This window comes from Caretta caretta, chromosome 3 (assembly GCF_965140235.1).
Source record: "Caretta caretta isolate rCarCar2 chromosome 3, rCarCar1.hap1, whole genome shotgun sequence".
Classification (NCBI taxonomy): Eukaryota; Metazoa; Chordata; order Testudines; family Cheloniidae; genus Caretta; species Caretta caretta.
This window is the reverse complement of record NC_134208.1, coordinates 135,217,372-135,242,598: the sequence shown is the minus strand read 5'-3', so window position 1 is coordinate 135,242,598 and position 25,227 is coordinate 135,217,372. Positions and strand designations below refer to the sequence as shown.

Sequence of the window (25,227 nt, the reverse complement as noted above, 5' to 3'; positions counted from 1 at the left end):
AGTGACATCATTAGTGACTCCAAAGTTAGTTATAATTGGCTTTTAATCACAAAAGCCAATTTGACGTGTACACAAGTACTTTCTCAAAATAGATGCTTTTGTCTGAAATCTCTAACTTTTTTGAAAATCTTTAAAAATAATGCATCAGATTCTGGCCTGGTTGTAAATTTGCATAGCTCCATTGCAGTTGATATAGCTATACCAATTTACACCAGCTGAGGATCCATCCCCCACTTGCAAAAACATCATAGCCTAGAAACTCCATGTTTGTTTCATTCAGTTTTCCTTGGTAATTAGTACCTTAAGTATTTTTAGGATATTTGGGTGGTTTTATAAAGTTTTGGAGCTGTTCACTTCAAGCTTTTGAAAACAGTCAGGTTCCTGTAGAATTTATGAACTTGGTTGGTTGACTCTTTCAGATGACAATATTAATCTAAGGTTTCATTTAAAGGTGACATAGAAAGGAAAAGTGGATTACTGCTCTTATTTATGATGTATAAAAAAGACCTGAAAGAGTTTTGGAGATTTTTTTCTGCTGGAGCTTTAGATTAGAAATTCAGGTCCTGTCTACACTGAAAGACTCTGTGGAGAACTAGCAGGATTATGACAGCACAAGTACTAAAAGTGAAATCTGATTAATTGGGGGAAAGAGTGTTTTTAGATATACAGTCTAAAACAATGTTTTAATACCTATTTAACTAAAGTAATGCGAGAAAAGTTCTTTGAGAATTCAATATCTTAACCCTTCATTTAAAATCTGAGAAAGTTCCCAATATGCATTTTGCAGTCATCCGGGAAGGGCTTCTAGCTGAAAAAAGAATGAAGTGTGACAAGCAGAGAAAAAACAACTTTGAAAGATAAACAAAATCCACAAACCTTTCACGCCTCCATCATAAAGAAGAAAAATCTACATTTATTTGTAGTTCGCTGTAGGCTAGTGGGCAGATTCACCAGCCAGGCAGTCCAAACAAAGCCCAAACCCCTCATGTTCAGTTCCCCATCCTTTTCATCTGAGCAAGTTCTCTGATAAACAGAAGATGCAAAACTTTTCAAAATAATACAAAACACCTGGTAACTCAGATCTTTCTGCAGGTGAGAAGTGGCTGGACCATCTTTCTTCCAAGCCTTCTCTTTCCCAGCTACTGTGGAGACACACACACTAAGACTTCCCTGACACTGGGTTTCTCTAGTCTGGTATCCCTGCCTGAGACAGGAAGCTTCCTGTAGGTCACATGCTTGCACCTAGCCATGTGCCTAAAGATTGCAGCTACCTTTTGTAAAGGGCCCTAGGATGCTAAAAGGCGCACTAGGACATGTACATCTGCCCCACAGCCAACTGGTTTGTTAGGGTACATCTACACATCAATAAAAGACCTGCAGCAATGAGTCTCAGAGCCCAGTGAAATGACTTGGACTCATGCTCTGGGGCTTAAAATAGCAATGTAGATGTTCGGGTACTGGGCTCAGGCCAGAGCCTGGGCTCTGACATTTTTTCCCCTTGCCAGGTTTCAGAGTCCAGGCTCCAACCCAAGCAGGAACATCTACGCTGCTATTTTTAGCCTGAGTCACTTTACAAAAAAGGGTCAAGTCTGTACCCTGAGTCACCTAAAAAACCCTTCCAAAAACACACACTACAAGTTTCCAGCCTCATTGTGAAGATAGGTTTCTGAGTAGCAGCCATGTTAGTCTGTATTCGCAAAAAGAAAAGGAGTACTTGTGGCACCTTAGAGACTAACTAATTTATTTGAGCATAAGCTTTCATGAGCTCACGAAAGCTTATGCTCAAATAAATTGGTTAGTCTCTAAGGTGCCATAAGTACTCCTTTTCTTATTGTGAAGATAGTCTTCAAAATGTAAACTAATGGCTCTGCTTGAAAATTTTTGTGAAATGTTTATTAATAAATAGTCTTCAAAGCTTCGAACCTCTATCCTCTCTCACATGAGCAAAAGTGACAAGCCCTCATTTTGGAGCAATACTGTGCCCAGTTTAAAATTTAAAAAAAAAAAATTGCAAAACAGCACAAAAGAATAAAGTCTAAAAACAAACAAAAACACCCTCAGCTCTTTGTGTTGTTGGAACTTGTACGTGACTGAATGAAACTAAACTTTTTTTTAAAACTGGGGTGTGATATGAATATTTTCAGCCAAAAGTGAATATGTGTTGCCCTGAAAACTAGCAATTGGGATGAAAGCCTAGTCCCATTGAAGTTCATGGGAATTTTGGCAAAGAGTCCTGTGGCACCGTATAGACTAACAGACATATTGGAGCCTGAGCTTTTGTGGTTGAATTTTGTGGGCTAGCCAACTACAAAAGCAGTTTCTCCTCCCTTGGTGTTCACACCTCAACTGCTAGAAGAGGGCCTCATCCTCCCTGATTGAACTAACCTCCTTATCCCTAGCCTGATTCTTGCTTGCATATTTATACCTGCCTCTGGAAATTTCCACTACATGCATCCGACAAGTGGGTATTCACCCACGAAAGCTCATGCTCCCATACATCTGTCAGTCTATAAGGTGCCACAGGACTCTTTGCCGCTTTTACAGATCCAGACTAACACGGCTACCCCTCTGAAGCTTGACATGGGAATTTTGTCATTGACTTCAATGCGGCTATGATTTTGCCCTCAGTTTTGGACATAAAACTTGGTACAACTTTTAATTTAGATGATGCTAGCTAAAGGTCAAGGATATTAGTAAAAAGTGAGCTTTATTTTGTGAGATGTGGACATAGAATGCGTGAGAGTGCAAACCCAGATTTCAGACATATTAAGGTTTTTAGAAGTGAGCTTCTGATGGTAGTGATCCTCAAGTAATAGTAATAGTAGAAATCATTAACATTTAGAGATGATAAACCAAGCTGGAATTTACAAGTCCTATGCAATTAGAAAAATGTCCTAATCTTTTCTTCTATACATCTACATTTTTCAGCTTTGGGATTAGGGCAAATAGCATTTGTAAATTGTAATTATTAGTTAATATTAAAGATTTAGTGCATTTAAAGTCTAATATTAAACATTATTTTGGGCTGCCATGTCCATTTGTGTTATATAGAAGATTCATATATGTGTGGATTAATAAAACAGAGTTTATTTAGACTTGAATCTGTCACTTCATGCTTTCTCTGGTTCTTCAAAAAAGTATGCAAATCCCTTAAAGGAATTCCCTGGAGATGTTTTATTATATGGGATTTGCAAACTGACAAGCATTGCTGCTTATCTAGCTATTACACTTCCTAATAAAATGAAGTTTTTGAAAATAATCTGTTTTTTTTTCTACTGGGTACATGAAAACAAAGGATTTTAATAGTACTAGCTTTAGTGTGCATTGCTATCTATTTATCTATAATATGTTTGTATATTAGTTGTTTTTTTAGTATTACTTGTAACAGATTTTTTTTTAATAGCTTCAGAAAGTTCTGCTGATGATAGTGACCAGGAAGATGACCAAAGTGCCCAGAATGTACATAATGATGGCAAGGAGGAATCTCCGGATGAGACTGTGAGCCAGGACAAAAATGAACTTTGTCCAAAAGAAGAGCAGAGCAGCTCATCTCCCCCAGAAGAAGGGAAAGCCCTTGCAGAAGTAGCACCACCTAAATCAGTATCCAAATCACCCGAAAGATTGCGGAAAGAGCTAGAGGAATTATCTGATGATACAGACTATGAAGGAGAGGATGAAGCTACAAAGAAGAGAAAGGAGGTCAAAAAGGAGGTAGTAGATAAAACAACAAAGCCACAGGTAAAACGTGGTAAGCGAAGGTATTGCATCACAGAGGAATGTGTAAAGACTGGGTCACCTAATAGAAAAGATGAAAAGTCCAAGAGCAAAGACTCACATAGCTTAGAACATAGTAGTAACAGCTCCTCAGATGAAGATGAGGAGGACAAATCTAAACTAAAAATAACACCAACTAAAAAATACAATGGGTTAGAGGAGAAAAGGAAGTCTTTAAGGACAAGTGGTTTCTACTCAGGGTTTTCTGAAGTGGCAGAAAAAAGAATAAAGCTTCTAAATAACTCTGATGAAAGACCTCAGAATACCAGAGCTAAGGATAGAAAAGATGTATGGTCCAGTATTCAGGGACAGTGGCCCAAGAAAACATTGAAAGAACTTTTTTCAGACTCTGACACAGAGGCTGCAGCCTCACCCCCACATGCTTCTGAGGATGCTGCAGTAGAGGAGCAGCTGCAGACTCTTGCAGAAGAGGTTTCTTTGCCCAGCTCTGAACTAGAAAAGCCTTTACTAGTCAACATAGATGTTAAACCTGTTGAGGAGAAACCAACTGAAATGAGTGACAAGAAAGTTGAATTTCCAAGCAGTGGGAGTAATTCAGTGCTAAATACTCCTCCTACAACCCCTGAATCACCTTCATCTGTCACTGTAACAGATTCTAGTAGACATCAGTCCAGTGTAACAGTCTCAGAGACATTGGCACCAAATCAAGAAGAGATACGAAGCATCAAGAGTGAAACTGATAGCACAATTGAAGTGGATAGTGTTGTGGGGGAGCTGCAGGACCTTCAGTCTGAAGGAAATATTTCTCCAACAGGCTTTGATGCCAGCGTCAGCTCTAGCAGTAGTAATCAACAAGAACCAGAACATACTGAAAAAGGTAAAGAGAAAACCTGTTGACGAACATATATTCCTCCTCTCATTTCTTATACTGCTAATGTATTTGTGTTTAACTGTTGCTACATTACTTGGAGATTGGTTTAAGAACATTGGTCTGACCCAGTAGGGCCATTCTTAAGGTCCATCTAGCCCAGTATCCTGTCTTCCGACAGTGGCCAGTGCCAGGTGCGCCAAAGGGAATGAACAGAGCAGGTAACCATCAAGTGATCCATCTCCTGTCGCTCATTCCCAGCTTCTGGCAAACAGAGGCTAGGGACACCATTCCTGCCCATCCTAGCTAATAGCCACTGATGGACCTATCCTCCATGAATTTATCTAGTTCTTTTTTGAACCCTGTTATGGTCTTGGCCTTCACAACATTCTCTGGCAAGGAGTTCCACAGGTTGACTGTGCATTGTGTGAAGAAATACTTCCTTTTATTTGTTTTAAACCTGCTGACTATTAATTTCATTTGGTGACCCCTAGTTCTTCTGTTACGAGAAGTAGTAAACAACACTTCCTTATCTACTTTCTCTATACCAGTTATGATTTTATAGACCTCAATCATATCTCCCCTTAGCCATCTATTTTCCAAGCTGAAAAGTCCTAGTCTTATTAATCTCTCCTCATACAGAAGCCATTGAATACCCTTAATCATTTTTGTTTCCCTTTTCTGAACCTTTTCCAATTCCAATATATCTTTTTTGAGATGCGGCGACCACATCTGCACACAGTATTCAAGATGTGAGCGTACCATGGATTTATATAGAGGCAATGTGATATTTTCTGTCCTATTATCTATCCCTTTCTTAATTATTCCCAGCATTCTGTTTGCTTTTTTGACTGCCACTGTACATTGAGCGGATGTTTTCAGAGAACTATCCACAATGACTCCAAGATCTCTTTCTTGAGTGGTAACAGCTAATGTAGACCCCATCATTTTATATGTATAGTTGGGATTATGCTTTCCAATGTGCATTACTTTGCATTTATCAACATTCAATTTCATCTGCCATTTTGTTGCCCACTTACCCAGTTTTGAGAGATCCTTTTGTAGCTCTTCGTAGTTTGACACTCTTAGAAGAAGCAGTAGCCTGTTGTACCTTTTTAAAACTGTAAAAATAATGCCGTAGAAAGGCCTGTAATCAATAAGTAAATATATGACACTCTTTCAGAAAGTGTTTCTTGACCTTTTAGTCAGCAATCTAATATTTTAAAAATCAGAAATGCAACATAAGGTGTATCCTGGAGATTGCACCAGAACCCCAGACCAAACTGTAAAGCATTGTACACTTGATGTCTGTGTGTCATAAATTGTCTGGATACCTTTTCTTAAACTGTATTTGAATATGCAATGTACAGTTTCTCATTAACATTTTTATTTACTGTGTGTTCATGGTTTGGAACAACCAGCTATCCAGGATTGTTCCTCAGGCAACTATTTCAAACTTATTTTTAAGGTCTGACTAGCGTGAGTTTTGTAAAGGAATTTGCTGCTCTCTTAGGCCACAAACTGAAGAATCATTATTCATATTTATAACTTAAAACAATCAACCTTGACTACAATTTTATTAATAGAATACATTTTCAAGGAGCATCTGTCAGAATTCACAATTATTATTAATACTCCCTGAAGACGTAGATGCTTTATGTTGTATTTGTGATCCAGTAGATGTTTAGGAGCTTTTCCTTGATAGACTGCCATTTTCAAATATCAACAAATCAGTTGAAGACAATTTCTGTAGACTTAAATTTATCATACAAGGTCCGCTGTGGAAGTAATTTAGAATTTTTAAGGCCACTAGTGCTGAAAATAGAGCGTGGAATTTTTTCACTAAGGTAACTCAAAAATGGGTTTTCTTTTTCAAATTTAACCTGCAAAAATGTAAATCCCTACTAGGACTCCACAGTGGAGGAGGGGAAAGAAAAGGCCCAATCCTGCTAGCACTTGTTTATGTGTATAAGTATTTTCAAGGTTGGGTCCAAAAGCTGTTCTGTTAAATCCATTAGCTATATATTAGTCCAGTCATATTTATAGTCTAGCAAATATTTTTTAGTTTACATGGCTGCCTTTGGATTCATGGACTAAAAGGAACACATTTGTTTTTAAGGACACTCACACAAAAATTGACATTCCGAAGTTTTGTTTGTATTGCTTTCTGTAAAATATACAACTTAATAGTTCAAGTGTGCCATATTTTCTCCCATAGATAAGCATAGTTACTATAATATGTGTAAAAATTAATAAGCTAAAGAAAACAATTACAGAGATATGAACAGGATTCTGAAATTGCAATATAATTTTTTTTTCATTTTAGCAATTTGCAACTACTTTTAGGAGCAAAATGCTTAACTGAAAGTTTTCTCAGTCCACTGCTCTCAGAGCACTGTATCCTCTTTAGTTCTGCTCTTGTTATGCTTCTTGCAAGAGAATAATTAGGATTAGAGAAAGAAATTGAGTTTTGGAGCCTGTGATAAAGTAAGTCTTTACAACCCTCTCACACTTAATAATGAGTAGGTTGAAAACTTTTCTGTTCTGCTTCCAGGTACTACGTATAAAAAACGTGTACTGTGTGAAATCCAGGATGACTCCTTTCCCTTTCAAGTTCTGTTTTGTTTTGTAGTATCAGTCACACATTATCACTTTTTATATATTTTATTCTAAGCACCTCTCCAATTTGTATGCTTCTCCATTTGTAAAATGCAAGGTGCCCATGTTTAAAAACAGGATTGAGTGTGTGTCTGTAGTTCCTTAATTTTTGAATGATTTTGCTACACGAGCCCATGGTATCTGTAAATCAGGCAGTTTCTGAGCCTTGTACAGTTCCCATTGCATTTTTTTTTTTAAACCAGATGTCCTAGGATATATTTCAGTTTTCCCTTCCTCTTCTAATTTTATTCCCTATAGCCATAAATACCAATAGTTCTTTCAGTTTTTAAATCTGAGAAAGAGAGAGGTGGGGAAAAGGCAAAATGAAAGGCTGTTGGTACTTCAGAATTGCCTGCTAGACTTTAAAACAGAAAATCATTCAAGCAGGTTTAATGCACTGTGGCTTCATTTTTTTCCTTGAAATTAAGCTGTAACATGCTGTCCACATCTAATTACACTGATGAAGAGTTTCTAAGTGTTTTTTTTACTATGAAAGAACAAGTGTATGGTTGACATATGTTAATGGACTTTATTCACAGTGTGGTGGGATCTTACTTTATTATGGTATTGCTGGATGCTTCTGATTCACCAGCCAGAGGGATTCCTGAATTTTAGAGTTCATACTTACCCCATCTCATCTGAAAAAAACAAAAACAAAACACACCAAAAAATACACCTGATACTGTTGATTGGTGCCTTACATGATCTGTGAATGCACTCTGATAACATTGTTGGTACTGTTGGTTTCCAGAGTTTGCAAGACTGCTTAAGGCCTTTTAAAATCTATATTATTATCAAAGAGAAGTGGAGGTCTTTTCTGATTCTTTCACTTTTAATGAATCTTGATAAATTTGCCATCTGAACAAATGCCTGTTTAATTTGGAGTACTTAAACACCAAAAGGTCCATATGTGTTAGGAAAAATTGTATTGAATCATATCACCTATTAGTTACTTGCAAACATCTAACACATTTTCTCTTTCTACTAGCAAACTGTCTGCTTCCCACGCACACCCCATTATCAGTTACCTGTGTGTACACATAAAATAATTAAATCCTGCTAATGGCCGCTGAGAAGAAAAGTCACGATTGTCTGTAAACTTAAATCTCAGAGGATCTGCCTGAGGCTTTAATATAGATAGATATGCTTTAACACCTAAAATACAAAGTTGTATAGTGTTTTCACCAAGAATTTAATGATTTGTTAAAATTGGAGTCTGTACAGGTCAAAAAAGACTTAAAGATGCTCAGGGAGGAGGCGGTTCCTCAAAAAAGCAGAAAAGAAGCCACAAAACATCAGTGGTGAACAACAAAAAGAAGAGCAAAACCAGTAAGTATAGCAACTTGGTGCAAAATGAAACCTAGACTTAGAACATCTTGTATTTGAGTGACAAGTGAAGGAAGTGTTTATATAAAGATAACATTTTAGAAAAATGTGCTAAGTAGAGAATTCATAATAAATGTTAAAATGATTAAGCTGCTTTCGCTGAGTGCAAGAGTATTTAAAATTTCTTGCTATGCTGTTTCTCTGACTGAGCCTATAAGGTGCTCAAAGCTTTCAGCTCCCATTGAATTAAGTGGGACTTGTAAGCACGTGGCACTTTACGGGGCCTGTTTTTGTCAAAGAGGGAAGGAAAGAAAATATTTTGGGGTGTGGAAATACATACATTTTAAGGAAGGGAATAGGAACTCTATGCAAAGTGAACTTACATACTATGCAAGGTCAGTTTTCACACAATTTTACATAATTTAGAGGTCGTATTATTTACACAGTATTGCCAGTGTAATTACACAGGACCTGTATTCATCCACCTAAACTATTTGCTGCATATTGGAACACTTCACAAGTACATCTGACTTTTAAAGTAAACCAAATAAAAAATGAAGAGGTAACATCAGGATATCCTCATAAGTAGATGTTAATTAATGAATATATAGATCTTTTTCCTGCCTGCACTATGAAACTAGACAGTTGCTTTGCATTATCCTCTAATGGAGGCTACATCTTTACTGAATATACTCTGATGTTACCTGAACAATTCTGGAGGTGAAATTCACTCTTCCCTACACAAGGCCCAGGTAGTCAGTTTTTGTGCAGGACTTTCAGGGGCCAAAATTTGACTTTTATTTCTTCACACACACCCCACCACTTACCCGTTTACTTATCTTAAGGGCAGGTCATGCGTCACCTTAGATGTATATGTTCCCCCTTAGTAATTTAAAAATAACAAATAAAACCAAACTGAATTCTTTATGGCTCGAGCCAGCAGGGTGGTTACAGATAATTTAATTTATTGGAGGACTGTGAACGACTCAGTAAGTGGTAAAATTAAAAACTTTATTTAATATAAAATAATTAAGCAAACAGGCATTACAATATAGTCTATACTGCATTTATACTCACATTTGATGGGGAAACGATGCATTATGGGGTGATCAATACCTAAATGACGAGAATGGACATAATCCTTTCTCTAACAGTACCTTGGTGGTGGATGCGTGTGCCTAATCTAAAATTAGCATGCTACCCTTTTAATAATTAATTATAATAATACTCCTTAATTAATTAACATTAAATTTACTTTTTTTACCATAATTAAATATTTTCTACTTTTTTATTGGCTATTTAACATTGTCATCTTATTTAACATCTGCATAAATGCCATAGCAATATCTATTAATATAAATAGCATTTTCCAAAACATTAACACTGTATCTAAAACACTTATAGAAACCAGCTAGGACCAAACATATTTACAGTATGACCTGGGGTTGTGTCCTAACTTATCTTCAGCTTGCTTCTAAATTGTCTTGGTTCACTTTATTCATATTTTACCAGGCCTAGCTTGACTATTTTCAAACCTATTTTTAAGAAATAGATTTTTGGGCCTACTTACAAATCAATATTTCTGTATAAACATAAGCAAGCACCATCTCTATAGGCAACACATGGGGTTGCAATTCAGATCCTACTGCCCACTCTGTACCTCCCTCTCTTCACCAGGGATGCATTTAACCCTTTATATACTGAAAAAAAGGTGTAACCCCTTTTCTGATATTTGGAACCAGTACTTGAGGAGTTAGTGGTTTGAATAATAAAATAAACCTATGTTGTGTATTTTTGTGTTTCTTCAGCAAACAGCAGTGATAGTGAAGAACTTTCTGCTGGTGAAAGTATGACCAAGTCTCAGCCAGCAAAATCAGTTTCCACAGGAATGAAGTCTCACCATACCAAATCACCTGCAAGAACACAATCTCCAGGAAAATGTGGGAAAAATGGAGAGAAGGAATCTGATCTCAAGGAACAGAATAATCGTTTGCCTAAAGTTTATAAATGGAGTTTTCAAATGTGTAAGTGCCTTTTTTTAAACTAGATCTAGTTTGTTCTTGTAGCAAGACATAGTAAATAAAATACTAAAGTATTTTCTTTCAGAATTACTTTCAGTCCTAACGTTTCTGAATTTAGTTATCTTTCTCTAAGATTAACTTTTAATTATTTTTGGGTGAAACTTACTGTGATCAAAATGCAGAAAGCCCACCCCCGTGCACTTTCTTATATACCACTTATTTTTTTACACATAGGGTTTAAAGTCATTCTTAGGTTTTTGTGCAAACTGTCCAGTACTGGTGTGAATTTCATACTTCTTATGTTTAAGTTGACTTGCGTACCTTTTTTTCCCCCCTGTGATGATCCCTCAGAAGTTTCCCAGACTTGGTAGTCAGTTAAATTTCTTTGTGTTCCATTTTACCTTAGCAAAACTGGAACCAGAACAGATTTATATCCTGTTCTAGCAATAAACTTCTCCATTTTGTGTATTAGTCAGCTGTTCTTGGATAACTTCGGTGTATGTGAGGCATGAAGTTGGAGTGAATGTACTTTAATCCACATGAAAAATTCATCAATAACTGATTAATGCAGACCCTGCAGTGCCTTATTGCTACTAGAGAGCAACTTCATTTTAACTTTTTTTTTTTTTTAAATAATCCTTCTTTTAGAAAACAATTTGGGAAGGGGGCAGTTAATGCAACACTATCCTTCTACTGGGGAGAAAAGAAGGGCAACAGAAAATACATGGGGAAAGGCTTCAACACCTCTTATTTAATGTAACAAACATATTTAAGACCCTTTTCCCCTCATCCTGTCCTCCATACGTCCATCTGCCCTTTCAGCAATAGTTTGTGGTCCAACAGCCGTTTTCAGCTCTGTTTCTGTTGTAAACTCAGACTTTAGGTTTTTGTTGTTTTTTTTGTAAAGTGGGAACTAGAAGTGGCTGTTGGGCTACAAGCTACTGCTGAAAGCGTAGCGGGGCTTAAGGGGGATAGGAGAAGAGGGCAGTTTAAAATTGTACTCGCTCCCTTCTGACTTTTCTGCCAATCCTCTCCTTCCCTTATGTTCCTAAAAAATAGAGCTGGGAAATCAGGAGCCTTTAAATCAGCTTCCAATTCAGGTTCCTCAGGCTTCATGTCTTCAATTTTATAGAAAGGCACTGCTTTCTTGCACTCCCCGAAGTGGCTGTCAAGACTTTTCTCTTCTTGGTGATGAGGTCTCATTTGTATACCTTTGCATGGCTTTTACGTCCATTTCAGGAGCTCCACTGGTCAAGTTAGAATGTCACCTTGGACAATTCAGAGCCAGGTGTTACGGCTTTGATTTTAAAAGTCCAGATAATTAGGTCTTGGTCATAAAACCGTCCATGATTCTCTCTTCTCCCCCAAGCACACATGCATGAATAAAAAGGAGCAGAGAATTCACCTGCACACAGGGAATTCTTCACTTGCCATCTTCAGTCATTTTAAGGACCAGAGAATCTGATGCTAAACCCTTGGAGCCCAATCCTAAATCTGTGAGTAAAGCTTGAGAGTAAAGAAACTTTGCTTGCTGAAACTGTGAAGAAATTTGAGAGGACAGAATCTCAGGAAAAGGAAAATCTGTTGCAACTTTGTGTTTGTATAGTGCCGAGCACAATGGGACCCCATTCTTGGTTGGTCCTTGGGCACTACTGTAAGAAACATAATTAAAAATAATTCCTTCGTCACACCAGGGTCACATTCCACTTCTACTGCTGATGGGAGAATAGCCGGCATAGCTTTCTGTTTTCCTTCAGAAGTTTGTAACTATGTGGCTCTGTGCTGTGCTTTCATCCACCTGTCATGCCCCTGCTCTACCCAAACCTCACTCAGTAATCCGCTCAAATGAGATGTGCAGATTTCCCACACAGCTCCCATAAGGGTTCTTTTTTTATTCCCTTCTTCCCTACCCTCCTGCACATCAGACACAGGGTCAGATCTGTTCTTTTTTGCATCTCTCAGGTGGCACAAAGGAGTTGAATTTTAACCATATCTGGTCACCTGTGAATTTCCCTACAGAGGGGAACTCTCAGTGAGAGTAAAACCATCAGAGCCAGTGCCTGTTCCTACCAACATCCCAGGATAAAATGCCAGGGGAAGAAGAGGCATATTGGGAGTAGATAGGGAAGGAGGAAGAGCTCTGTTATGCTACACTGATCCTCAGTTATTGTACAGTCCCTCACTTAGAGCAGCCCCCTAGTATGTTCTAATTCACATTGGAGCGAGCACAGACTGTGCTACAGAATCATGAAGCCATAACTGGCTGGCTCCCTGAAGGCCATGCTACTCTCTTTGTCAGAGCTCTGCTTGTCCCGAATTAAGACTCATGCCCACCTGTTTTTGACCCCATTTGTGCCCATCTAAGGATTCAGTTCTGGATATTTAATCCTGAAAATGCTTATTAATCTTCATAAACATAAAACAAAAAACCTTGTTTGTTCGTTTTTTCCCATCTCAAAAATATTTTCCTGTCTGCCATTCGTGGTGTTTGAGGAGAAAAATCTGTATTGATAGATGTTGGCTGTGTTGTAACTATGTGGTTCCAAGATACTGTATTAGAGATATAAGATGGGTGAGATAATATCTTTTAGTGGGCCAATTTCTGTTGGTGAAAGAGACAAGCTTTCGAGCTACACAGAGCTGAAGAAGAGCTCTGTGTAGCTCGAAAGCTTCTCTCTTTCACCAACAGTGATTGGTCCAATAAAATATATGACCTTACCCACCTTGTCTCTCTATCGTGATAGATGGCAACTAAAGTTGCTGTGGTTTTTCGCTGCTTTGTCCTCTATCTTGATACTTTTCCGATACCCTCCCCATAGGATCTGAACATCTCCCAAGAATTTACAACTAGAAAGTTTTATGGAAACTTCAGTTCTATATTAATAATTAACTGAGGTGTTATTTAACTCACAGCTGACCTGGAAAATCTGACAAGTGCAGAGCGCATAACAATCCTACAGGAAAAATTGCAAGAAATTAGGAAACACTACCTGTCCTTAAAATCTGAGGTAGCTTCCATTGACCGAAGAAGAAAGCGCTTGAAGAAAAAGGAACGGGAAAGTAAGTACTTAAGGTTAAATTCTGTCCTGTGTATGCCATGCAGTGGGATTACCCATTGTACCTGAGGAATGTGGCCCTTAGATCTCTGCCAAAAATTTCTAATGCATATACCTGTTAATTTCCAACAAGTTAAATTAAAAGTCCAAAAGAATGTTTTTCTTGGGTTGATCTTTGTAACACATGTAACATTTATGTTTCCATAAATGTTGGGTAACTCTTCATGAAAAATTGTTTTTCCAGCATACCATATAAGTACATTTGTCATTTTAATAGATGCCAACAATAGAAACCATGATACTGTAATCCAGTACACAGGTTCCTTTTGTTTCACTACTAATGCAGCCTTTATTTTTTTTAAAGAATACTGTCAGGTTAAAAAAAATATGTTTTGAAAGACAAACGTCTATCTTTGGCCCGACTCCAACAAAGCATTTAGGTAGGAGCTTAAATTTAACCACATAAGTAATCACATTGACTCTGATTACTCATGTGCTTAAAGTTAAACACTTGCTTACGTGATTTACCAGAATGGGCTGCTTTTTTTTTTTTTTTTTTTTTTTTAGCAATGACAGATTAGTTGGGAGTTTTTTAATTTCAGTTTTAATTATCTAATGTACTTTTCACCATTTATACTGACTTTCTTACTGTTTTGCACCTTGTTCAGCTAATGAAAACCTAATAAAATTCATCTGTTTCTATTTCATATACTAGCACAGGACTGCTGTGTTTGTATTATAAAAACTGTAGGGGAACATTTCAGTGCAAAGTGGTTTTCACTGAAATTCATGAAAACATTTCTATTTAATATTAGGTTTATATAATCATTTAAAATACAAAGCCTAAATGTTTGCACTTAAACTACCTGACAATGCCACATGACACTGTTTCTAGGGATTTCAGTGCAGCCATCTGAGAAGTATGGCAAATTCATGCAATGTCCTGGGCTAGCATTCACGTTAATAGCATTTGTAAAGTTGTCAGCAAAATGTTTGTATAGATATCTAGAAATTCTTCAAGAATTCAAATAAAAATAATCCCACAAAAATACAATTCAGGTATCCAACATTTTTAGTCAACAGCACTCCATATGAAAAGAACATTTTCAGAGGGATGTATTCTGTTTTATTCTCTAAGAGGATCTACATTTTTTTGAAGATTTATAAAACTAACTTTTTCTAGTAAATGTATGCAAAATTCAATATTAATAGCTTGATTTTTTTTACAGATAAGTATAATAATTTACTATAAAATCATTTATCATGATTTCCATGATAAATTATAAAATATTAGCTCTCCATTAGCAAGAGTCATTACTTCATTAACTACTTTTAAAGGAACACCATCTTAAGTCACACTTCTCTCTGAAAATGTTATACATACTGTTGTTATAAATAATATATATTATTACTGCTGAAAGATATTGGAGAGAAATAGTTTTCTCTATTCTTCATTTGTTCACTTTGTACGTTTGACAACACCATGATTATACGGGGAAACAATGAAGTCATAGAAATGTAAAGCTGGAAGCAACAGGGATAGGTTATCTTGTCCATCCCCCAGCACCGAAGGCACGACTAAGTATACCTAGGCCATCTCTGACAGGTGTTTGATTGATGTCTTTTTAAAAAATCTCCAATGATGGGGATTATATAACCTCTCCTGGTAACTTAATCCAGATCTTAACTATCCTTATATTAGGAAAAACTTTCTAACTATCTAACCTAAATGTCCCTTGCAGCAGATGATTTCTTGTTCTACCTTCAGCGGACATGGAGAACAATTGTTACAGTCCTCTTGGTACACCCCTTAACATATTTGAAGACTGTTACCAGCTGCCCCCTCAACTCTTTTTTTCTTAGGACTAAACATGTCCATTTTTTTAACCTTCCTGATAGCTCAGCTTTTCTAAACCTTTTATCATTTTTGTTGTTCCCCTCTCTCCAGTTTGGCCACATCTTTCTTAAACTGTAGCACCCAAAACTGGACAGAGTACTCCAGCTGAGGCCTCACCAGTGCCAAGTCGAGTGGGACAATTGTCTCCTGTGTCTTATATGTGACTTTCCTCTTAATACACCCAAGAATGATATTAGCCTTTTTCACAGCTTCATCATGTTCTTGGCTCATGTTCAAATTTTGATCCGCTATAACTCCCAGATCCTTTTCAGCAGTACTACTGCCCAGCCAGTTATTCCCCATTTTGTAGTTGTGCATTTGATTTTTCCTCCCTAAGTATAGTACTTTGCATTGGTCATTACTGAATTTCCTCTTGTTGATTCAAATCAGTTCTCCAATTTATCAAGGTCATTTTGAATTCTAATCCTGTCCTCCAAAGTATCACCTCCCACCATGGTGTTATCTGCAGATTTTATAAGCACATTCTCCACTCCATTATCCAAGTCATTAATGAAAATATTGAATAATACCAGGCCCAGGAGAGACCCCTCTGGGACTCCACTATTTGTATCCTCCCAGTGTAACAGGAACCATTGACAGCTATTCCCTGAATATGGTTTTTCAACCAATTGTTTGCCCACCTTATAGTAATAGTAATGTATAGTAATGTAGTATAATGGACCCATACAGTCAGTTTCCTTGTTTGTCTTGGTCTTTCACACAGCGACAAGAAATTGTAAAGAATTAATTATTAATAAAAAAATTTGTAGTAGTTGTTGGGGTCAGTGGATACCGACCTTCTTGTATTACAGGGTTAGAACCTTTTGTTAACCCCCCACCAATGGCATGTGACAAGAGCCACAAAATAAAATTAAAAAGAAAAGGAGTACTTGTGGCACCTTAGAGACTAACCAATTTATTTGAGCATGAGCAAATAAATTGGTTAGTCTCTAAGGTGCCACAAGTACTCCTTTTCTTTTTGCGAATACAGACTAACACGGCTGTTACTCTGAAACCTGTCAAAATAAAATTAGCTTCTGATCTGCACTACTCTTGTTATATAACATGATGGCAAAATCACAACAATTGGCAGGGGCACTTGGGAGCGGGTGAAACTACTTTTAATTATTTTTATTATTTTAACTGGCTAGGTTTTAAGTTGATAGTGTCCCTTTAATGTTTATAATCTGCTTTGAGGTCGTCGGGTAAGAGATGCTAATGTACATGCAAAGTATTTTTTTATTTTATTTTAGTACATTTATTTAAACCTTTTTGTTTTTCTTTATGTCATAGGTGCCACTATTACATCTTCTTCTTCTTCCTCACCTTCCTCCAGTTCCATTACAGCCGCAGTTATGTTAACTTTAGCAGAACCATCTATGTCAAGTTCATCACAAAATGGGATGTCAGTTGAGTGCAGGTGACAGCAGGACTTGCCAAAGCACTTTGCACTTAATGGCTGCTGAGGGCCACTTTTTTTATACTGCACAGTGGCACAAAATTCAGACAAGCACTATTTTGTATTTAAAAATTGTTTCTTGACAAGCTAACTTTGCACTTAAGTGCACTTTTATGAAGAAAAAGTACAACAAACTGCTTTTCCTCAAGCAATAATTGTTTCCAACTTGTCTGGGAATTGTATGTCTAGTGACTCGAGGCCTTCCACTGTGGCAAATGGAGAGGCTGTTCACTGCCTGTAGAGACAGTACAGTAAGCATACAGTTGTTGGTTGGGCCTAATTGATGTGTTAAGGCTTACTGTACATGTATTCCCTGGTATTTTGTTAAAGCTGGAACATTTGATATTTTTCCATTTATTTATGACAAATATTGAACCTATTTTCATTTGTACAAACGAATTGTTTTTTAACTTCTAAGTCACCTCATAGTGGCTTTAATTGTATAAGTCAAGCACATGTATTAAATTCAAAACCTGCAGTTAGTAGGATGTTTTGACATCAGTCCTGATAACCAAATATGAAGATTCTCTTTTAAAAAGACTGACTAATGTTTACAGGTTTGAATTAGGCTAATAGGTAACTATGGGTTTTAATAACCCATTAATTGGAATGGAACTACTGTACTTTGCCATTTTTCTATGAATCAGTATTTTTTTTAATTTTGATAAAATACATTATGACAAAAGGAAGAAAATGGCTATCAAACTGTATTGAATCTTAAACAATGTATAAAGATTGTATTTAGCCAGTTTAAAGTGTATATTTATTCATAATGGATTATAACAGTTATATTTTTGTGTTTTCTTGTAAATGTTTCTTTTCCCTTAAAACAACAGATATTTCATTTGTAATGCTTATTTTATTACGAGCTGCAACTGAGAGGACTTCAAGAAGGAGAAAGCTGTGTTAATATCGTTTGTGGTTGCTGATATGAACACTGCCACAAAAGGATAGTTGTTTTTAATACAAATAGCTAGCTGAGTGTTAGACATTCATTTTTTTTTAAAAATGCCTTGTACAAAATCCAGACCCAATTCAAAACTGTTTTCACATGTATTGATTTTATGTTGTATGAATCCCAAGCTCTCTCCTGTTAATTATACATCTTTGTAAGACATTTGTATATTGCGGAAGTGTTCATTCAAGCTATTTAATACCTGGCACTGTTAATACACAGTACTTTATTGTACAGATTGTTTTACTGTTTTAATTGTAGTTCTGTGTACTTATTTTGGCTGGGGGAAAAAGGGGCTGGCATGTTTTTCTTTGTTTTTTGGCAATACAACATGTAATTTCAAAAGGTTTTGTTTGTAGATGCTAGAGTGTCAGAATCCTTTACATTCGACTTTTCTAAGAAAAGCGTTTTCAGTCTTCGTAGTGTGTGCTTACGGTAACTGATTTTATTGAAAATGGTTTCAAAGTATTCAGATTTGTACAAGACTGTAAAAATTTGTTGACAAACATTGAAGGAAAAGCTTATAGAAAAAAGCTATAAAGTATATATTAGGTTCTGAAGACAATGGAGAACTATGTAATATATTGTACAAATGTAAGCAAAGGCCTCTGAAATAAAATGCCATAGTTTGTGAATCCCTGATTTTGTTTCTAACAGTTTAATTAAGTAATTTTAGTGTGTTCATTTAAATGACACGCAATTGTAGAATCAGTTAAGCTAATTGTATTGGTTGTGTTGTAAGAAATAAATATATAAGGAATAATTTTGAGAAAAATATACTGGGCCAAATTCTCTTCTCAATTTGGCCAAATTCATCCTCTACAGAGCCATGTTACTGATTAATTTGGCAAATTGACATAAATGAGGTTGCATCAGTATAATTAAAGACTGGATTTGAGCCACTTTAATTCTGTTAGTTTTGAAAATGTGAAAAAAAAGATGCTTAAGGTATTTGCTGACCTCTAATATCTATTGGCCAAGTTCAGATGAGGTGAAAGCAGAACTCCAGTGAAATAACTGGAAATGCTCTTGCTTATCCTAGGTCTGAATTTGATCCTATGCATACAGACTTCACTCATCTGATTAAAATGCTATTGCATGTGCAAACTGATGTATTATCAATCAGACTTTGTTAAATAACGAATAATTAATATGCAGTTTAGCAAGGCTTGATTATTTTTATTACTAACATTCTGCCACCTGAGGCTCCGATCCTCCAAACACTTAGGCACATGCTTAACTTTAGGACCATGAGAAATCCCATTGATTTAAATGACTTAATTGACTGGTCATAGTAGTAAAGTTAAGCATGTGCCTGTGTTTCCCCATCAGTAGATGTAACTTGCATTGGTTTCATTGGGAATTGCTCCTGTGGAACTGAGGGCAAAGTTCACCCACTAGACTATGCTTCCGCATCTGCTTTTTGGACAAATAGCTTTTACTCTAATAAAACACTTACTGGATTTAGTGGAAGTCAGTCTCAGTAAGCAGGTCAGGATTCTATCCTTCCTGTATCTTTTTTGGTCTAATTACTCCTTGTTATCTTCCCCCCTAATCCATCTTCCCCAGAAATCTGATTTATCTATTTTTGGGAGCTTTCTCACTGAAGGGAATTTTTTTGCTTCTTAAAAGTGGAGAGGAAAGCTAGAAACCACACATTTTTCATTAAGGTGAATGATACTCTCACTAGCAGTAGAATAATATTGCAGGCAGCCATGCCATCAAATACAGATATTATCCCTTTCTTTACTGTATTTCTTTCCATGTGATTTAATGAATACTTTCAGTATTATAAATTGCTCTAGAGGTGCTAGAGTGAAGTTCCATTCTGAAAAGCAATTCTCTGTAAATGGTACTCTGCAGGTCAGTATCTCACGAATTCCAAGAAAAAAATGTTTTTACCTGTCAGACCTTCAAATTTCCTAGACTCTTTGAATCATTTGAGCTTTTTCCTTCTCTCATATCACAAGTAATAAAAATTCTTCAAGTGCTTGTCCATATACATTCCACTCTTGGTGGGTCTCATGTACCCCAAGCACTCAAAACTATAATCTTTTTGCCTGCAGTGTCTGTTGGGCCACACCTGTGCCTTGTGTGTCCTTGCACCCTCCCCACCCCCATCCACCCAGCCAAGAGCATAAAGGGAATAATAGGCCAACCGACCTGTAATTCCTTCTTACGCCTGTGGCTGTGAGATGGAACTGAAAGTTGTCCCCCTGTCCTTCTCACATTTGCGATTCCAAAACAAAAATGTGAGTACACAGTTACCAATTTGACATAGACTTCTACTTAGGATTTGATCTGGGCACAGTTCTTCATCTGAAACTTTTTTGCACCAAAAAAAAAAAAAAAAAAACTTGCAGATTTGGATTGACCAAAACACTTTGTGAATTTGTATAGAATTTGGCAAATTATCAGGGGGAAAAAAATTGAGATGCCAAAATGATTGATTTTTTTTAACAAAATGTTTTGATTTTGTGTGGATAGATTCTCAAGCAGACTTAGAGTGCCAGTCATAAAATCAAGGAGGAGCTCCTGCCTTATACAAATAGCCCAGGGGTTAGGGTACCCACCGGGGATGTAGGAGACCCAGATTTGAATCCCCATTCTGGAGCAGGAATTGGAACTCTGCTGTCCCAGTCCCAGGTGAGTCCTCAACAACCAGGCTATACTGTCACTTTCTTACTGTGACCAAATTAATGTTTAATTATTTAAACAGCTTCAACAGGAGAGGTTCCTTCTTGGCTTTGAGATCTGTGCCTAAGTCCTCTGGTGATTCTAGCCTTTCATTTCCAAATTTCCTTTGCTTTTGTTAAATAGTGCCCAAAATCAAAATGAAACATTCTGTCCAACCCAAAACATTTTGTTAACTTACTGATTTGCCAAAAATTCCCCCCAAAAAAGTTTTTGGGTTTACCGACTGTTTTTTCTTTTTATTTAAATTGCCAGCAAATCAAGTGTATCAGTTTATTTTCTAGCCAATGCATGCTGCACATGTAATTTACACATAGCTGAATTTGGTCCAGAAACTTCCATGAGAATGCTGGCTGCTGAAGGAGGGCAACATCATCCCCTGACTTGGAGACTCAGAAGAAGTAGAGAGCAGAATTTTCAATTCATCTCATGGCAAAGAGTGAATCCTTGAGTCTTTTTATTACCCAGCAGATCATGGATGTGAGAAAATTGAACAGGCAGTTCAATCCTTTTCATATCTAAAGGAAAACCAACATTCTGTAGTAAAACCCCCTATCCCCGAAAAAACACTAATGTAGCAAACTTTTCTGAGTTTCCTACGGTTCTATATCCCAATATTTCCTTGAAAAGAAAGGTTTCCTCTTCATAATATGATACAATGTGACATCATAACACTATTGGCTATGTTTATTCAAAATTATATTACTCTTATAGTAGCAAACACATGACATATTTGGGCCCTTAATATTCCTATGAAGAACTAGGGCCCTGATTTTTAAAAATGAGTAAATATATTGCTTCAGTTTCTGGGTGCACTGTTTGACACCCTAAAGGGGGCTTGATTTTTGAAAACTTCTGAACAGCCCACTCTCTGAAAACCAAGCTCCTTTAAGGTGTGCCATCCTAGCCACAGAAAATTACTAAACTTTTGAAATTGTAGGCTGAGAAGCAAATTTTCTCCTCCACTGCAGCACTTTTCAGTTGGGTCCCACAACACAAGAGTTGCCTAAATCCAGCAGATCTAGTCCCTTGATCATTGCCCTTGCCTGTGGAAAACCTGGGGTGCCACAGAGCTGCAGTCGAGGCTCTTAACCAAGCTCCTCTTGGCCTCTCTAGCATGAGCATGGCCAGGGCATCCCTGGTAGCAGAAATGTCCCATTGGCAACTGGCACAAGAGACATCATCCTGAGATCAGTTCTAACTTGCAGCAAGGGCATGGAACAAAACTGACACCTGGATGGCCCCACAATCAGGAGACTGTAAAGATACCTTTAAGTCAACTGCATCCCTGTCATTCACTTAGGCTATAGTGTATACATTACATAATCTTCCAAGAACCATCTTTTCTTCGTACTTGCTATCTATACTATATACGCAGCTGTGACAGCTTATATTTTGTATACTTTTAGATGACTGTCAAAGTCATATGCTATAGTTAGGCTTGTCTGAATTTGATTTTTTAAAAATAACGTTGACATGTTATTTTTAAGCATTTTTTAGATTGTCAATTTAAATTTTCAATTTTGCAAAATTATGGTGGGGGAGACTGACGACAGTAGATGGTGAGATTCAAAAAGTTAAAACTTTATAACTTTAAACACAATTTGTCAACAGATCAAATATACAAAATAAATATCCTTAAATTTAAATGAATTCTCAAGCAGCATTTTTCTTACTCTGCTTATATGTAAATTTCAATTATTGATATAAATACCTTTCATTGGTTTGTGTGTATGGCAAAATTGACATTTACTAATAAAATCTAATCCCTTCAAGCCTAAATATAGCGTAACATAGCAAGTACAGAAAATGTAGTATGTATTTGTGCAAAGGAAGTGAAGTTGGTGTATAAATGAATCCTGTGCAAGTTTGTTTCCAGGAGATGAGTTTTTGTGTTATGGTAAGCGATCTGATAGAGTATAATGTTTGTACTGGAAGATTGAGAGACAAGGATTTGTACTTACTGAATATCTGACAGTCTTGTAATGAAGAGCCTTATTAAGAGAGCAGGTTGCAACCCTCTGGTAGTGGGATCCATATCAAAAATTTATTCAGTGGGTGCCAATCATTTAAAATAAGTGTTTTGAGGACACAAGTTATTTGTAATAATGTGAATATTGTGTTTGAATTTCCAGGAATACCTGTTTTCTCACGTGTCAAACAGACGTGAATACTCAAATAAAATGATCAAAGCAAGAAATTAACATAGGTAGAAAATTAACGTAAGTAGTTGACTCTCTCCAATCAAAACATGACAGAGTAAGGGAATGGTCCCCTGGTTCTGAAGACCTTAGATCAGGGGTCGGCAACCTATGGCACACATGCCAAAGATGGCACACAAGCCAATTTTTAATGGCACACTGCTGTCGGCCGGGGACCCCGGCAGACAGCAGCATGCCACTAAAAATTCGCCCTGGCCCAGCCTTCTCTGCCCCCCGCCCTCTCCTTGCAGGGCAGGCAAGCTTTCCCCTTCCCCCAGCCTCTTCCCCAGGCATGCTGGGTTCCTGCCCCTCCTTCTCTCCCTCCCTGTGGCCGATCAGCTGATGGCCCTTCCTACAGAGCGGGAGAGGGAAAAGCGGAGCTGCAGCAGCTCTCTGCTCCGGGGACCTTGGGGAAGGGGGTGGAATCGGCATGTCCCCTCCAGCCCCCTGCCGTGAGCCACTCAGGGCAGGAGGCTGGGAGCACCCCCACGACCCCAGCCCACACCCCCAGCTCTCTGCCCTAACCCCTGCACCCACTTCACACACTCTCTGCCCTCACCCCTGAACCCCCCAGCCCTCTGCCCTGACCCCTGCACCCCCCTCACACACACCCAGCCCTCTGCCCTGACCCCTGCACCACCCACACACCCTAGCCCCGTGCCCTGACTCCGGCACCCCCCACACATACCCAGCCCCCCCAGCCCTGACTCCTGCACCCCCCACATCCCCACCCTGAGCACCAAATGGGAGCTCCTGCACACACCCCCACATTCCCACCTGCACCAAATGGGAGCTGCCCAGGTAAGTGCTCCACACCCAAACCTCCTGCCCCAACCCTGAGCCCCCTCCCTCATTCTAGCTCCTGGCCAGACCCTGCACCCCAACCCCCAGCCTGCTCCTTTACCCCCAGCCCTGTTCTCAGCGCACTTCCACCCTCATCTCAGTGCAGAGAGAGGAAGAGAATGGCTAGAACCAGGAAGAAGGTAGGTACTTTATGTGGACAAGGCCAGGACCCCAGACTGGCAGCAGGGCTGAGTGGGGCCGGCAGCTGGGACCCTGGCTGGCAGGAGCTGGCGGACAGACCCCCAGACCGGCAGTGGGCTGAGCCGCTCAGCCCACTGCTGGTCTGGGGTCCCGGCCGCTGGCCCCGCTCAGCCCAACAGTGGGCTGAGCCGTTCAGCCCGCTGCTGGACTGGGGTCCTGGCCGCTGGCCCCGCTCAGCCTGTTGCCAGCCTAGCTGAATGGAACCCCAGGCTGGCAGCGGGCTGAGCAGGCCGGCAGCATAAGGTTAGCATTTTAATTTAATTTCAAATGAAGCTTCTTAAACATTTTGAAAACCTTGTTTACATACAATAGTTTAGTTATATAATATATAGACTTATAGCTAGAGACCTTCTAAAAAACGTTAATGTATTATTGGCATGCAAAACCTTAAATTAAAGTGAATAAATGAAGACTCGGCACACCACTTCTAAAAGGTTGCCAACCCCTGCCTTAGGTATTAGTGACAGGTTGCGATCTTTCCTTTTACAGTTCCTTGTTGAAGGACGCCTCATTACAATACTTTTTATTTTCCGTGTCCAGCAGGTATTTAGTTGAGAGTTGTTTTGTTCCACATGCTACCACAGGATCATCCTCCTTTACCCAGACTCCAGTCCTAGAGTCACTTTCAGGCTGAGAGAAGCACTAGAAATACTGGAATAGATTTGTCCTAGGTCAGATAGTAATAAAACAGTGAATCATCCCCTCAGCCCCCGGCCAGCTCGCGATTTGTTAAAGGTGCTCCTTTACCAGAGCCACACACACTCCTGCGCATTTGTCAAAGGGGGCAGAAATTTAACAAAGCCCTCAGAGCCCCAAAGAAACCACAGGTTTCAGAGTAACAGCCGTGTTAGTCTGTATTCGCAAAAAGAAAAGGAGTACTTGTGGCACCTTAGAGACTAACCAATTTATTTGAGCATGAGCTTTCGTGAGCTACAGCTCACTTCATCGGATGAAGAAACCACCGCCACTAATAAGGGCAATAAAATAAACCCGCCCTGCCGCTGGGGCCAGGCCCGACGTTGGTATCGCGCCTTCAGAGGCGGAAGGCGAATGCGCCGCTACATCTTGCCACGGGCACATTCCCCCGTTGGGCCAGGGCAGGAGGCGCCGTCAGCCGGGCTCCGCAGCAGGCTGCTCTACCAGACAGACCCACGCGTGCCCCGCGCCGCCTCATCCGCCGGCTGCTGTGGCGCTGGACGGGCCGGGCGCTGCGCCTGAGACAGCGAGTGAGAGGCGGGTCTCCCCGCCCTGTGTCTCCGCTCAAGCGAACGGCCCCTGACGGGCGAAGCGGGGACCCTGCTCCGGTCGGGGCA

At 38.7% G+C, this 25,227-nt stretch overlaps 1 protein-coding gene across 3 annotated transcripts in view; it reads left to right on the top strand.

Moving 5' to 3' along the window:
- ARID4B (AT-rich interaction domain 4B) overlaps positions 1-18,617 on the top strand; it is a 142,442-nt gene extending 123,825 nt beyond the window's left edge. For all 3 annotated transcript variants that reach the window (XM_075126910.1, XM_075126913.1, XM_075126909.1), the window contains 5 exons: positions 3,404-4,612; positions 8,477-8,590; positions 10,396-10,611; positions 13,522-13,668; positions 16,855-18,617. In XM_075126910.1, coding sequence (XP_074983011.1) covers positions 3,404-4,612; positions 8,477-8,590; positions 10,396-10,611; positions 13,522-13,668; positions 16,855-16,985 — 1,817 coding nt within the window. In that variant the 3' untranslated portion in view covers positions 16,986-18,617. The remainder of the gene's footprint in view (positions 1-3,403; positions 4,613-8,476; positions 8,591-10,395; positions 10,612-13,521; positions 13,669-16,854) is intronic.
- Positions 18,618-25,227: the final 6,610 nt, after the last annotated feature.